This window comes from Phasianus colchicus, chromosome 35 (genome assembly GCF_987193195.1).
Source record: "Phasianus colchicus chromosome 35, bPhaCol1.hap1.1, whole genome shotgun sequence".
In the NCBI taxonomy this organism is placed as follows: Eukaryota; Metazoa; Chordata; class Aves; order Galliformes; family Phasianidae; genus Phasianus; species Phasianus colchicus.
This window is the reverse complement of record NC_143470.1, coordinates 809,039-824,132: the sequence shown is the minus strand read 5'-3', so window position 1 is coordinate 824,132 and position 15,094 is coordinate 809,039. Positions and strand designations below refer to the sequence as shown.

Sequence of the window (15,094 nt, the reverse complement as noted above, 5' to 3'; positions counted from 1 at the left end):
GACAGCTCTCAACCTGCTATTGTAAGTTATAATCCTTTGGGTTGTGGGCTTGAAGCAAAGCTGAGAAGCCATGCCCGGCAGGAGGTGTGGGTAGCTCCAGGCCACCTTGCTGTCTCCCCAAGAGATGAGGGCTGTGGGCTAGGCGGCGGGCAGGAGTGCTGGCCAAGCAAGCATCTCTGTGGAGGAAGGCAAAGGGCAGAGGAGGTCGAAGGGGAGCTACCGGGCATGGCCTTGCTCAGCAAGGGGAGGAAAAGCCTGAAGGGCACGAGAAGGGAATAGAGAAGGGAGGCAGTAGGCGTGAAGCTGTGAGCAGAGCTGAGAGCCACTTGGCAGAGCAGCGAGCAGAGCAGGCAAGTGTTGAGATTGGGCATCAAGGTAGCAGCAAAAGCCAAGAGCATCAAGGAGGAGGAAGTGAGGAGAAGGTAAGTGAAGGGCAGGCATGGTAATGGTAGGCTAAGGCAGGGGGAAGGGGAGGGTAGGGGATGGGAGAAGAGGAAAAGGGGAGGTTTGAAGAAAAAGCTATGATTTAAAAAAAGAAAAAAAAAAGGGGGGGGGAAATGAGAAAAAAGGGGAAAAAAAAGAAAAGAAAAAAAGAAAAATAACATATGAAAAAAGACAAAAAGGAAAACTGAATAAAGAAAAGAGACAAAAGGTAAAGAGGAAAAAAGAAAGTCAAGTAAAAAGTAAAGAAGAACACCTAAGAAAAGAATGGGTGGCAACAAATAGAGAGAGAGCAGTGCATGGCACTGCAAAGGAAAGCAAGGCAAGAGTAGCAGCAAAAGCCAAGAGAATCAAGAAGACAGTGAATAGCAGGAAAGTTAAGTTTGGGCTTGGAAGGGTATTGGGTGGGAGGAGTTGTTAAAAAAATTATGAAAAAAGCATGCAGTGAAGAAAGGAATGAGCTTGGCAGTTCATCTTGGTTGTGCCGACACTTGTTTTGCAAGCAGGTTTTCCACTTTGGCTCTGTATGATACTTTGAGCGGGTATGGAGTGGAAGAAACCCTGCAGAGCCTGGTGAGAATCAAAGCAGGAGAGAGGAAAAGTGCCCTTTGCAGCAGGGACGCCGTGCTGGCTCTGCCCATCGCTTCCAGCGCCGCCGTGGTCCTTCTCTGTCCAAGCACGTGAGCCAAGCACGTGGCCTGGTGCGTGTCCCTCCCTCCTTCCTTGTTCTCCATCCCTCCCCTTATCCATCCTTTCACTTCTGCCCACCCCTCCTTCCACCTTCTCCATCCATCCTCTTCTCCGTCCATCCTTTCACCTCTGTTCTCCATCCCACTCTCCTCCCCCCCATCCTCCCACCTCCAACCCCTATATCCCCCCCCTCCATCCCTTCCATCTCCCCATCGCCCATCTCCCCCATTCCCTCCCCACCATCTCCTCCTCCTCTGGCTTTAGCACAAACTGGGAAAAACAAGGCTGTACCCCCAGAAGTTACTGAGATCTTAAATCCTAAATTAGTTAGGAGTGTGGCTATCAGGGATGCCTGGCAGAGCCAAAATGCAGCCCCAAAGGAAGTGAAGTTAAAGGCAGGAGCCAGCCCAGTCAGCGTAAAGCAGTGCCCTTTGAGGATATGAGACTGGAGAAGGATGGAAATCATAAATAACTTCTGGAGTTTGGATTACTAATTGAATGTGAATCCAAATACAGCACCCCAATCTTGATGATGAAAAACTGGATGGCAAGAGCTGTACTCTGGTATGTAAGACTTGAGGGCAAGTAATAGAGCGGTTGAAGGTATGCTCCCAGCTGTGGCAAATCCATACATTTAATTAACCAACTTATGAATGAGTAGGTGGAGTTGACCTTCTGGATTTGAAAGGTGCCTTTTTTCAAATTGATTTTTGCCGGCTTTGACCAAATGAAACCTAAAATCATTTCTCTTTGAAGAGGAGAACCCCAATCCGGGGAGGAAAGACTCAGTTAACCTGGACAGTGTTAGCCAGGGCTGTGAGAACAGCCCAGTGAGCTGTGAGAGCTGGTCAACTCGTGAGCCTGAGACTTGGGCGCCTCCCTCCAGGGTGGAACCATACTGCATTTGTGGATGCCACAGCAACAGAAGAGGACTGTGTGCAATGGACTGTGAGTTTGCTGAATGGCTTGGTTTAAACCATTATCAAGTTTCTCACCAGAAAGCCTGAGTGATCAGAAGGAAGGAAGCCATTTGCTGAATGCCCAGAACACTTTTCTCCCACGCATATGTGGAGGTGCATGAAAAAGGTAGCTTTTATGTCAGAGCTGACTGATTATGTGTGGTGACTGAGGACTTGATTCTTCTTTTTCTTTGCTCGGGGGTTGGGTAACTGGGCGGGCCTTCCAAAGACAAGGATTTGGACTCTTGTTGTTCAGACTGTTTTAGCTCCTGTGGTTCCGAAATGGTAGAAAGCACAACAAACGTGCTAGCAGGACAGAAAAGCAGGAAACTGAATACAGAATCTGTTTCCTGTGTTTATGATTCAGTTTTGCTATCTCGTTTAGCATTTTCAAATGTAACTGCATATCTAGAGCTCATGAGAATTCTAGGAAAGTAAAAATGCAGTAGTTACTAAATTGGAAAGCATTCTAAGCAGAAATCTGTTTTCACCATTCCTCCCTGTTCCACTGCAGTTATTAGCAATGTTCTGTAGATTCTGAAATGTTCTGCTGGAGAACAAATGCCTATTCAGCAATGCTGAAACCAGGCTGTAAATTGGCTGACAAAATCCATGAGCATTCCGTGGTTTCCAGGATTACAGCAGCACTTTGTCAGTGTACTGCTATTCCAATGAACCGACGGGCTGATCCCTAGAGGTGCTGACATGGTGATCAGTGAAATGTAGAAGGAGCATTTTCTGGCTGTGCGCAAAGATAGGATCTATTGCCCTTAAATAGAATCCTAATCAATGTCCTTCTGCAGCATTTAGGTTTATAATGTGTTTTCCAAATGCATTTTTGTTGAAAATCTCTAATGTGCTGTGAAGTACCTCACCTTCATTATAACTTGTATTTCTGAGTCAAAAGAATTGCACGCACAGAAAAATGCAATACAGAACTCAGTAAGAGGCAGAGGCAAATCTACTCTCAAAAGCCACATTCTGGGCTCTCCTGTTGCCTTCAACAATGAACTCACCAACAGGCAGTTTAGAAATTCCCTTTACACTCTGTTTTATGACTTCATTCATCGTGGATCAAAGCAGCTATATCTAAGCAGAAATGCAACTTTCATTTCAGACTTTGCAAAAAATTGTTTAAATCAAGCTTCAGTTCTGAAATAAAATTGCACAGGAATCAAGGAAACTAACGATAGTGAAGTTTTCCAGCTGGGTCAGATTAAAACAGTAGACTGAAGGTCTTGGTGCCAGCGTCACAATGGGCAGCGGCCAGCACCGGCCACGCTGTCATCGCGTCGCCGTGGCGATGTTTGTGACACGGGCACCCGGGAGGGGTGTAAAGGCAGAGCACGCTGGTGGATCCTGCATCCTGAAGGAGCATCTGGCAGAGAGCAGACGCATCTGAAGGATGAGCTCCGGCATGGCTGGCGCCAACAAGGAGCAAGCCGCCGGCACGAGGCGGAACGGGATGAGCGAGGTCGGCCCCGCAGCGAGGCGTGCCTCCAGACCGACATGCACCGACACCGAAGGTACACGGGTCCACAGCCAGCACAGGAGCGGTGCTGCAGCCAACCTTGGCACGAGATGACACTTTCCATCTGCCACCTCGCTCCCGCCTGGCAGCGGTAGCAGTGCCGGGAAGCGGCAGATGCAGAGTGTGACCTGCTTTTCCTTTGCCCTCCAGAGCGAGTTGCCATCTGGGATGCGGTGGCCGCCTATGTACGGGAGCAGCTGCTGCTGCAGAAGGTGTGTTGGCTGTCGGGTTCCTCCTCTCCCCATCCAGCTCAGCCTGGACTTCCTCTGAGTCTTCCCCTCCACAGAAAGCAGGAAACTGCCCCCACATTTCTCTCCTGGGCATCCCACGGGCTTCCTGCAACTCCTGCACGATCACTTGTGCTGGGCACTGTCTATCTCAGGGCTGATGCCGGTCTCTGGAAGCCTCTGGATCCCATGAGGCTGCTTCTGCCCTGCCTGCTGTGCTGCATTTGGGAGGGCGAGGGGAAGGAGAGGACTGTGCAGCCCCTTCCCAAAGCCATTCCCGATGCCCTGGCTTGTGCCTCTGAACAGCGGCAGAGGGCACCTGAGCTCTGTCCCTACCTTGGACCCCTCTGGCTCTTCCTCCAGCCGTCCCATAACCCTTCCGCCCTTCCTTTCTCTCCACTTGCAGGGGGTCTGGATTCCCACCTTTGGCTCCTTTGACACCATCTCCAAAGACATCCGCACTGAGGATGGGACCCTGACTCTGCGGTGGCCCGTGTTTCACCTGGCTACAAATCTCATAGCCACGCACCACCTCAAGGCCCGCAGGGAGTCCCTGCCAGGTAGGAGGGGGGATCAACTTTTGCTGCTTTCATGGACAGGGCAAACGGCCAGCGCCTCCATTCTCAAAAGCAAACCTCCTCCTCTGAGGAGCCTGTCCAAACATGAGGCCGTTCTGGCTGATGTCCACCAGAAGCACTTCTAGGCAAGCACCTGTAGAAAACCACCCGTATCATCAACTCTGTCCCTTGCATTTTTCAGTCCATAGGAAGGTGGAGCCCCTGGAATACAGCAAGGCAGCCGCAGCTGCCTCTCTGAGCTGCGAGACACTCAGGACTTGCATCCAGAGCACCGTGTCCCTGCTCTCCGGCTGCCTGCAGAACGGGGAGAACGTTGCTGTTGTCCTAAAGGACATCGGCGTCCTCCACATCGATGGACTGACGTTCCAAATGAAATTCTTCTTTGACTTCCTCGAGAAGCTATCAGGGAAAGATACATTCAGAAGAGCTGTTTTCAAGGTGAGCTGTGTGGTTTCTCCGTGGCCCAGGCACTGCCGTGACCCTTGCTGTGCCTGCACACAGCCCACCAGGACCTGGCCAGCTGCTCGGGCCGTGCAAGTGCTGTGCTGCTGTCAGCTCTCCCCGCCTTGGGCTCCTCGTGTCCCCAGTGCCTCAGCCTTCACGAGGACGTCCCACATCCTCCCCGTTTCTCCCCTGCAGGCCCCCTGGCTGCTGGACACGGTGGTGTCTCGGGTGGCACCGGTGGCCTCCATGGCGCTCTCTGGCTGCGCTGTCGTCTTTCCCATGTGAGTATGTTGGTGGCTGTAGCTGCTGCTTGATGCACCTGCTCAGCTCTCGTTCTGGAGCGCTTGTTCCTTGTGTCCATGAGTGTCCTGCCCATGAGCATATGTCACAGAATCATAGAATGGAAGGAACCCTGACAGGGCACCTAGTCCCACTCCCCTGCAGGGAACAGGGACACCTACAGCCAGATGAGGTAACTCTGAGCCTGGTCCAGCCCGACCTTGAATGCCCGTCCGGGCACCCACCACCTCTCTGGGCAAGATGTTCCGGTGCCTGCCACCCTTCTGTCAAAAGCTTATATCCAATCTAAATCTTCCCTCCTGCTGTTTGAAACTCTTTCCCCTTCACCTATCTCGACTGACCCTGCTAAAGACTTAAGAAAGTCGTGTGCTTCATGCAGCATGACAATGTGCCTGGGAGCAGGCAATCAGAGAGAGCAACAAGGATTGCTGGAGCGCTGCGTCACACCGGTCGCTGTCTTCTCCTCTCGTACAGGTTTCAAATGGAGTTTGTACCCAAACCACCGCCCACAATAAGACGCAGGTCCTCACGAAGCATCCCTGGTCAGGAGAAACCAAAGAAAGAAGGCACTTTGCCACCTCTTGTCCAGGGCAAGAAAGGTAAAGCAGCGGCCAGCTCCTTTCCGCGGCACGGGCAACATACTTGAGATGGGAAATCCCTTGCTGACCATCAGCCAAGGGCTCTGACTTGTGTCAAAGCTTCACGCCAGCTCAGCACGGCCTCTTCCCAAACTAAGGAATTGTTGGCCTCTCACAAACTAAGGTGCTGGGTGTGACGTGCCCTCATCCCTGGCTATGGCAGGAGGATGTGTGGATCTTAGGCCCCGCCCTTCCCTAGCAGAAGGATATGGTCCCCAAAAGCCACCCTGCCACCTCATCGTCACCACCCAGCTCCTCTTTCCCAAAGCCAACGTCACTAATGCAGTCCCAAAACAGAGCTGAATTGCAGAGAGGAGGAGTGGGGCCAGGGATGGTGTCAGGAAGGGTCCGAGGGCGGTGCAGATGTCAGCAGTGGGGGGAGCAGAGCGTCCCTCTCAGATGTTCTGGGAACAGGCCTGAGAGCCCCTTGTGAGTGAGCCAAAGGGTTTACGGTGAATCTCCTCTGCCTTCTCCATTCCAGTGTCATTTGCTGACCGTCCAACCTTCATCAAACGCTTGAGCTCAGACAGCATGGATGGAGGACACCTGAGTAGGATAAGGAGCTCACTGCTGAAGGAGAGCTCCAAGGCCAGGTGAGGCTGGAGGCTCTGGGCTGGGATGTGCATGGGGGTGAAACAGCGAGAGCCCGTTCCCTAGCCCCAAAGGGTCACTGTTGGTGGCCGCCCAACAGTGCTGAACGCAGCAGCACCCACCGTGCTGGGATGGGGACGCCAGGAGCCCCCCGGCTCACAGGGCTGGCCCCTCTCCGCATCCCAGGAGAGTCATGGGGCAGCCGGCGAGCAGTCTGTGGGGAGGGCTGCGTTGCAGCCAAGGCTCCTGGCTCAGGCTTGCAGCATGCGGCCCCAAAGCCATCAGCCACTCACGCGGACCCCTCCCGCTCTGTCCTTTCAGTCCGCTGCCACCCATCCGGAGGGCGTCTGAAGCCCAAGAGCAGCCGGTGACCTGCGAGCTGCAGGGGGAGGCAGTACCATCAAGCAAACAAGACCAGCGCCGAACACTGGGAACCAAACACGTGAGCTTCCTTGATGAAGTGCAGGAAGCAGGAAAAGCCCATCGTGAGGATGCGGTGCAAAAATTGCAGACAGCCAAGGCCGCACCCCCTCAGATCACCTTGAGGCCAGCAACACCTTTCAGAAGCGACTCAAGAAGATCTTCCACAAGGGCTGAGTCTACAGAGCCTCAAGGCCGACCATCCAGGCTCCCACTGACATGTGACTCAGTTAAACTTCTCAGGCAGAGGGCAAGGAAGATCAGGCCAGTGCAGGATGCACTGGGGCAGATGGCAGCATCACCACTTCGTGGGGAGTCCAGGCTGCCTGAGGAGTCTTCCATCACCCGACCTGGACTGCTGCCACCCATAAAAGAAGAAACAGGGTCTCCCGAGTGCCAGCCTCCAAACACCAAACCCCCAGTCCGCAGGAAGGCCACACCCTACCCACGCTGATGCGGGCATGGGGTGCCCACGACACACACAGCTCAACTGGAGGCTGCAAAACAGATGCGTCAATCCCATCTACATCACATCTCATACTAACCAGGCTGCCCAGGGCCCCATCCGACCTGGCCTTGAACACCTCCAGGGACGGGGCATCCACAACCTCTCCGGGCAGCCTGTTCCAGTATCCCACCACTCTCTCTGGAAAGAACAATCCAATCTGGCATCCAATCTTCAACTCAAAACCACTTCCCCTTGGCCTGCCATTAGCTACACCATCAAAGAGTTGACTCCCCTCCTGTTTGTAGGCTCCCTTTATGTACTGGAAGGCTGCAAGGAGGTCACCCCGCTGCCTTCCCTTCTCCAGGCCAACAAGGAGATCTAGAGTGAAATGTAGAGGGGCAAAACCATCAATAAAGCCTTATCAGGGGCCTACCCTTTAAAAACCTCCAGAACGCCTGTGACAGTGTCATTGCGCCTTTTGACGCCAGCTCTTGTGCTGGTGGAGGGAGAAAGAATTGCGAGAGGGCATCAGAGCGTCTCACGGTACTTTGATGCCCAGGGAAATCCAGCACAGTCTCTTCTGTCTTATCTGGATCACAACTTACGGGCTTTTGGCCTGGCAGGGCCCCTTTGGCCGGCTTGGAGAGGTCTGCAAATGCAGAGCTCCATGGGCCAGCCGGCCGGCCACCTCTCGCCTGGCAGTGCTCCCCTGAACGGCCAGCCGGCTTTCGGCCTGGCCCAACTGGCCGGCCAGGAGGCTTCAGGCCTCGGAAGGCTTCCCCAGCCAGTCAGCCAGCTTCACCAGAGATTCCGGATCTCCCTCAAGGCCTGAGTGCAGCCGCTCCACGCAGCCCCAAGGCAGACCATCCAGGCTGCCACAGCTGCCTCGTGGAGCACTCCAACTGCCCAGGCAGAGCACCAAGAAGAGCAGGCCTGGCAGGCTGCCCCCAGCCGACTGGCCTTTGATCTTCATTAGGCCTTGTTCTGCTGTGGAGGACAGGTGGAAGCAATTCACTTGTCTGGCAAAGGGTGGAGCCTGGTTCCAGCCCTCCCTACCCTCATGTAGGGGCTGGCTGCCAGCTGTGAGGGCTGTCAGCATGGAGGTGTGTTCTTTGTTGGTGTTCTGCGTGCCCTGATCTTCCGAGTGGGTTAAGCAGTTTTGTCTTTGTGTTCGGGTTGAGTTCTTTGCCTCTTGGGGGTAACGAGAAGCTGTGTCTGCTGTTGCCTGGGTGTCCAGTTGTTGTTTTGGGTGAAGGTTCTTCTTTGGAGTTTGTGGGCTGGGTCTCAGGAGGCCCCTGAGGGTCTCTGGCTTTGAGCATTAGTCAGTGGCAGTTGTTAGTTGTAGAGTGATCTGAGTGTGTGTGTGAATGGTGGTGCTTAGAGCTGTGTGAATTCCTTGGCGAGGCCAAGCGGCGTGGAGGTCCTTCTGCTTCTAGTTGTGCAAGGCAGGAGTGAAGTATGTTTCTCCGTTTCTGCAGCTGAGAGCGTTTTGTTTGCTCGTGCAGCTTTGCTGTGAGCGATGTGGAGCTGTCAGGCAGACTTGGGTTCCTTTGCCACTCTCCCAGCAGCAGTGAGACTAGTACTGCCTTCTGAAAGCGCACTGCAGCTGAGAAGTTAGTTAGGCTTGGCAGTGGAAATGCTGTGTTGGAGGGACTGTTGGTGGCCGTGAGGTGACAGCCCAAGCCTTGTATTGGCAACTGGTTTCTGTGGCATGGATTAACTGTACCTCATTTTAGGGGAGGAGCCTGGGGTTTGATTGAATCGTACTGTGGAATGGGGGAAAGGGAAAGCCCCTTTGGGTAAGAACATGCTGTGAGTTGTAGTGCTGTAGCACTGTCTTTCTACCTAGGCAAGGTAATAAATAAAAAAGTGTGCTGAGATAAGAATATTTGTAATCTGCATTTATGCAATTCATTTTAGCTAGGAACTCTAAACTGCACGTACAGAGATCCACTGGCTGTGTTTGACAGCGAGTCAATAAGAAAATAACCATCACAGAGGGACAGTTTAAGGCCACTGAAATCAAGTCGTTTCTGAGATGTGACTTGTCTGCCTCTTTACCTGATAATAACAATATGAAAATAAAACAAAAAATAGTACAGTATTATTTGTTTCTCTGTATTTTAAAGGTGATTCAAAGCTTTTGCTCTACTAAAAGTAATCTTACTCAAGACAAGGCTCTGGGCAGGAAACTGGAAATAAGACGGTGGACCAGGTGACAGAACAGGCAGTTGGCAAAGGCTTTAATTCCAGATGGCAAACTTAACATCTCTGAACCTGAGGCGGAACCTGTAAAATATTCCAGAGAGGACAGGAATCTAATTAATGATTTAGGAGGGAAGAGAGCAAGCTGACAGAGGGGTGCGCGCCCAGATGGACACACTGTTATGCCCTTCAGTATCTTATGGGAGTGGGTTCCAAGGAAGATGATAAAACGTACTCGGGGAACAGACACTACAAAGGACAATCCTAGTACCAGGAACAGGGCACAAGTGGGGCTATTGGGAAAGGGAGCCTTCTGGGGCAACAATGGCAAATTGATTTCTCAGAACTCCCAAGAAAAGGGGGGTATTGCTGTGTGTTGGTACTGGTAGCTTCTTAGGGGGGCTGCAGGCATTCCCTTGTAGAACTAATAAGGCACAGGAGGTAACTGAAGTGTTGTTGCAGGCGGTTATTCCAGGATGCCAGGGAACTACTTGTGCTGTCAAGGAAAGTGCAGGGCTGAAAGTTAAACTCATAAAGAAAAGATGAGTTGGTTACTAATTTGCTTTATCTCAATGTACACGGGAGGTGTTTTAGCCTGGGAAGAGACCTCCTTTTACAGTGTAACTCCTCTTACAGGTTCCGGGTTCTTTAACAGCCAAGGGAGTGGCTCCAAACAATGGGACGTGGGTCCTGTACCCCCGGGGCCACCCCCACTGGTCCCCATGGAGGGAGTGGGGCCTGGGGGCACGCTGCTCGTTGAGGCAGAAATCATATTTTCCTGTTGATCCCTCCATCCACCTGTATTTGCATCCATCCTTTCATCCAACGATCCTTCAATCCGTTTTTCCATCCATCCCTCCTCCATTGGTCCCTCTGTCCATCTGTTCCTCTCTCCCAGCAGCCTCCCCCTGTTACCCACCAGAACCTCCTCTGGAGCTTTGGGGATCTCCCCAGAATGGTGCCTTCAGGCATTTTCTTGCTCTCCTGCAAGTGCTCATTTTCTGGTCCCTCTCCCTTGCATCACCCCATCCCTTTGCTCAGCAGCCCTCCCCATTCTTAGTTGAAAGCCTCCCTTGTGAAGCTGCCATCCTACTGACAAAAATATCCTCGCCTCCCTTAGGGAGGTGGGTCCCATCCCTTCCAAGCAGACACCAATCCGCAAATAGGTGCTGCAGACACAGAACCCAAGGCCCTGCCACCAGCACCAGTCCTGCAGCCAAGGACTGGCACGCACCACCTCCTTTCACCCCTGTCCCACAGCACCCCTGGGCCCCCACACCCTGGACTCCCAGCCCAAGAGCTCTGCAGTCCCTTTGGATGCCGTGTTACCCGTGCCCACCTTTCTTCCTGCTGGCCTTGCACGGTGAACCACACGAGGTGGAAGGTTGGATGGACCGCATCCATCGCTTGCAGGCACCTCAGCCTCCTCTCCAGCACTGAGGGCGCTGGAGCTGCGCTGGAGCTGCCGGCCCTTCTGTGGGGCAGGAGCGTCCTCTGCTGCCAGGATTCTCCAGCTTCAGTCCGTCACCAGCTGTGAGGCTGTGCCGTGGGGCTGCAGTGCGGGGCCTGCAGCTCAGAAAAGCCCCTGAGCACTGCGGAGACAAGCAGGCGCTCTGTGATGCCTTCACAGTGTTATTCACTGTGGGAGAGACATGTTGTTTCTGCACTGGATATTGAGATGGACAGTTGAGTTAAAGAAGTGGAACATAACGCGTTTGTATTCTGTAGCTTGTCTTTAGGAGTAGCTGGTGTTAAAAGCAGAAATATCATGTACATATTAGTAACATCTTTTAGAAACATAATTACTGAGCTATGCCACAAATTCTTCCTTACAAAGTTGCAATAGGTCTTAAATCTTTTAAACAATGTAGGTATAGTATTCTGAACTGGAAAACATATTGTAAGACTGGTAAGCCAGCAAACGCGAAATACATTTAACAAGCTTTCCAGGAGCCAGGGCCTTTACACAAAGCAGAACTGTCCCACGCTGTGGCAATGTCAGGATGCCAGTACTCAGCCAGTGAGGAATCAGGGCAGAAAGAGATCAGCGTTGGGCAATAGGGGATAAAAGGTGGAGCACTGTTTTCTGTGCGCTCCTGCTTGCAGGAGGCCCAACATGGCAACTGCAACTAAAATCTGCTTTATCAGAGATACCGTCCTGGAAAATTATTTGGATATTTCCAACATCACCAACAGTTACAAACACCTGCAAAAGCAAACAGGAACCACATCCTGTAGCGATAAGAACGCACAGCTTAGCAGACAGGAGCGTAGGGCTTGGGAGGAAGTTGTATCTCAGAGGTTGGTAGAGAATTTCACATCATGAAGGCAGCACCAGCAGAGTTTCTAACGGCAGTGCTATCCAGGAGTCCCAGCAGGAGGTGCTGGCACATTTGGTACGTGACCCCAGCACAAGGCAGCTCAGCATGAGGCATCAGGCAGAGCTGATGAGATGTGCATTATGGACAAGTCATTCTTTCATAGGTACCATTCCATGACAGCAATTAACTGAGAGCAAAGGCTTGACACACACACCTGATGGTTTACACTCCCCCCAGTCAGGGCAAACAGACCAAGACTATGAGGCTGACCTGCAACCAGGCACAGTGCAGCTCAAGTTCCTTCTGCAGTCACTGGGGCAGCTTCCCCACCTCCAGCCCTACAGGCAACGTACACACAAAGCGCAGCACGGCTGGTCGTGCTCCACACTCAGACAGCAGGTTGACAAGTTGGAGCTTTACAAGGACGTGGAGATCACTTCATGATCTCTGCCTTCCATGCTGGAGCAACAGCCAGTTGTACTTAGGTTTCTGAAGCCCCTTTCAGTCTCAGGAGGGAATAACACAGCCCAAATGCAATGGATGCAATGGGGCTCTCTCTAGGACACCTGCTGCCTCAGAAGAGTTCCCATCTCCTGAACAGCTATGGAGCTCCTACAAAAGCATCTCACACAAACAAGGAAGGAAAGAAAAACCCAGGACACTGGGGAGGGGTCCTACCTCTCAGCAGGTGATCCCTGTTCCGTGTACAGAGGATGGACATAAACTGCACCTCATCTGTTCCCCATTTCTTCTCCCCCACTTCGTATAGGCACTTACAGACATGGATGGCAAAGTAAGGCTCATGGAGAAGACTGGGTGTACAGGAGATCTTTAATTCCTTGGAGCTAGAGCACTGCTGGCCCGTACTTGTCTACATCATGGATATTTTCCAACAAGCACCAACCAGGCACGGCAACCCACAACCAAAATGTCATTGCCCCTGCCAAGTAACCAGCCTGTCTAGAGACCTCTCATTAGAGACTTGCAAACAAGACTAGAACCATTATTCCCATTTCACAGGTTGGCTTCTCTTCACCACGCATCACATGCACAAGAATAGATTGGGAAGCACATTACTTTATGTTACTTACACACCTGAGCATCCTGCTGAGCAAAGGCATCACTCCCTCATCTCTGTTTGCCTGCAAAGACACAAGGATAGAAGACTCAGTTCACCAGAGCATCTACTGGAAACAACTCCTGAGAACTCCCCATTCAGGAACAGCTGCTGGAGATGGATAATGGAGTGCACCAAAGGGAACACTAGCTTACAAACACAGTGAAACACAGCTCAGGTGTGCTTCGGGCTTCCTTCTGAAACAAGCAGCAACCCACTTTACTGGGATGTTTAAAAAAGGGCCCACAGCACTCATGCACACCCAGAGTCAGAGTCTCCTCCCTGCAGAAGCTGGGTTTGAGGAGCAGGCCATGGGACACACAGGGAGAGAAAAAGCCAGCCTGGAGCTCCTCACCACTGAGTGCAGAGCTGTGCCCACAGCTCTGAAGATTCACCCCCTCCTCCCCTCAGCGTGGCTCACTGCTGCGAGGGACACGAGGACCCTTCGAAACATGGAAGATGTGTCAGATACGATGTCATCCTCAAGGGAGCAGCCAGATTCTAGCAAGAACATACACACAGCACCCGTTAGGAGCAGGGCCACCACCTGGGTGCTGCCCACAACAAGATTTAAGGCAAGATTTAAGATACCAGCAACTGCTCGTGACGTGCAACCAGGTTTCTTTAATAATAATTTAGGTTAACGATAAATAAGAAGACATACATAACAAAGCAGTAAGTCCTTGGCCAGAACTTAAGCAATACGAAAGGAAGACTTCCAAACCTTCACAGCCCTCCTTAGTGTGTGCACGTCATACATGGTGGTGGCAGTCATCATCCCAGTGATCACTCTCTCAAAACTCCCACTCAGCTTCAAGTCACTTCAAGTCATCAATCAAATCCTAGAAGGCCAAGAGAGGAGAAAGGAGTTGGCAGAAGGTACGGCCTTCGAGGACAGAAGGAACTGAGCTGTTCACCACTCCTCTTCAAGCTCCAACCTTCCTTGCATCAACAATTGCTCTGAACTGAACAAGAACAAAACAACCTTGGTCAGGTAAAGTCTCTGCTGACCTTTCTCTTAGGGAGATTGGGTCGTTGTTCGCTTTTCACCCAAGTGACACAACCACGTTCACACATCTCTGCAGACCACCTACCCTGCCACTGGTGCTCTTAGAGGTGACCAGAACTCACTGACGTTGGGAAACGTTTAGTTTGGTCAAGACGTCGATGATGGCATCTTCATCCGTGCCTGCAAGAAACAAATGGAAGCTAGTCAGGCTGCTTGCACAAGAATCACAAGTGCCCTCTGCTCTTGTGCCACCTCCAGTCCCCTACACAGCCAGCTCTCCACAGCCCCAGGACTACAGCTATGCACACAAAGCTGCCAGGACCCACACCTCCAGGGCAGCTGCATTTCGGGACATGAAGGGCAGTTCTGTTTCCACTTTCCAAACATCTTTAGGGCAGTTGTGCAGCAGAGCAATGCAAGCAGCTACGCTTCCCTCTAACAAACCACCAGAGCAGCCATTCCCAGTGCTGGGGAAAAAATAAAAGCTGACCCGAGGAGGGAGGGAGATCGACTTACCAAAGCCCTTCATGGCCTTCCTGAGAGCCTGCGCTTCTTGCTCAGCACTGAAACCTGAGACCCCCTTGACTGTTGCCTAAGGCCACAAGAAAAGGATTTAGCAAAGGAAGGCTTGCCCCGATGCACACATAGAGTTGAAATGAAAAAAAACAAACATAAAAGATGAACACAGAGATGATAAAACTCCACCCACACAAGTGATATGTATCAGGCTTCTGTCTCACGCAGCAGCCTATTCTAGTGGGACTTTCCAAGCACATCAGAAAGAAGCCACAGGGACACAACTACATGGAGAACATTTCTCCACATTGCTGCCCATGGAGTTATCTGGTTTCCAGTGAAACAAAAGCTGGACCACCTGCCATCTGTGTTCAGGCCCACCAGGCCCTCTTCCTACCAGTTCTCCATGTCAGTCAAAAAGCAGTGTGCTCCCATCATAGCCCTAGTCCTGACTTGTAGCAGGTAAGGACCGTTATTCTGCACCATTACTTTTGCTCTGCTCGACGCTGGTGAGGCTGCACCTGGAGAACAGCGTCCAGGTCTGGGCTCCCAGTACAAGAGACAGCTGGACATACTGGAAAGAGTCCAGCGGAGGGCTACCAAGATGGTGAAGGGACTGGAGCACCTCTTCTACCACAAGAGGCTGAGAGAGAGGGGCT

The 15,094-nt window shown here is 52.0% G+C and overlaps 1 protein-coding gene and 1 long non-coding RNA gene across 3 annotated transcripts; one reads left to right on the top strand and one right to left on the bottom strand.

Annotated features, from left to right (window-relative positions):
* The first annotated feature begins 4,420 nt into the window (after nt 1-4,420).
* LOC149913701 (uncharacterized) lies at nt 4,421-6,996 on the top strand. Its single transcript, XM_090128988.1, has 6 exons — nt 4,421-4,864; nt 5,066-5,151; nt 5,645-5,769; nt 6,290-6,401; nt 6,721-6,841; nt 6,964-6,996. Exons 1-6 carry the CDS (start codon nt 4,511-4,513, stop codon nt 6,994-6,996), a joined length of 831 nt encoding a protein of 276 aa, XP_089985114.1. The 5' UTR covers nt 4,421-4,510.
* Nucleotides 6,997-8,403: 1,407 nt separating this feature from the next.
* On the bottom strand, nt 8,404-14,841 carry LOC149913700 (uncharacterized). 2 transcript variants are annotated; one of them, XR_016460975.1, is made up of 5 exons: nt 14,436-14,841; nt 14,005-14,099; nt 13,635-13,752; nt 10,812-13,411; nt 8,404-9,968 (listed from the first exon to the last, which is right to left on the bottom strand). It is a non-coding gene; the product is annotated as an uncharacterized LOC149913700 (long non-coding RNA). The 2 variants fall into 2 exon arrangements; XR_016460974.1 differs by having other exon boundaries at nt 14,005-14,841.
* Between the last annotated feature and the right edge of the window lie 253 nt (nt 14,842-15,094).

Coding starts and splice junctions, on each gene's coding strand:
- LOC149913701 (XM_090128988.1), top strand. CDS start 4,511: ATGAGGCCGTTCTGGCTGATGTCCACCAGAAGCACTTCTAGGCAAGCA. Junction 5,152..5,644: donor TGCGCTGTCGTCTTTCCCAT/GTGAGTATGTTG, acceptor CCTCTCGTACAG/GTTTCAAATGGAGTTTGTAC. Junction 5,770..6,289: donor TCTTGTCCAGGGCAAGAAAG/GTAAAGCAGCGG, acceptor TCTCCATTCCAG/TGTCATTTGCTGACCGTCCA.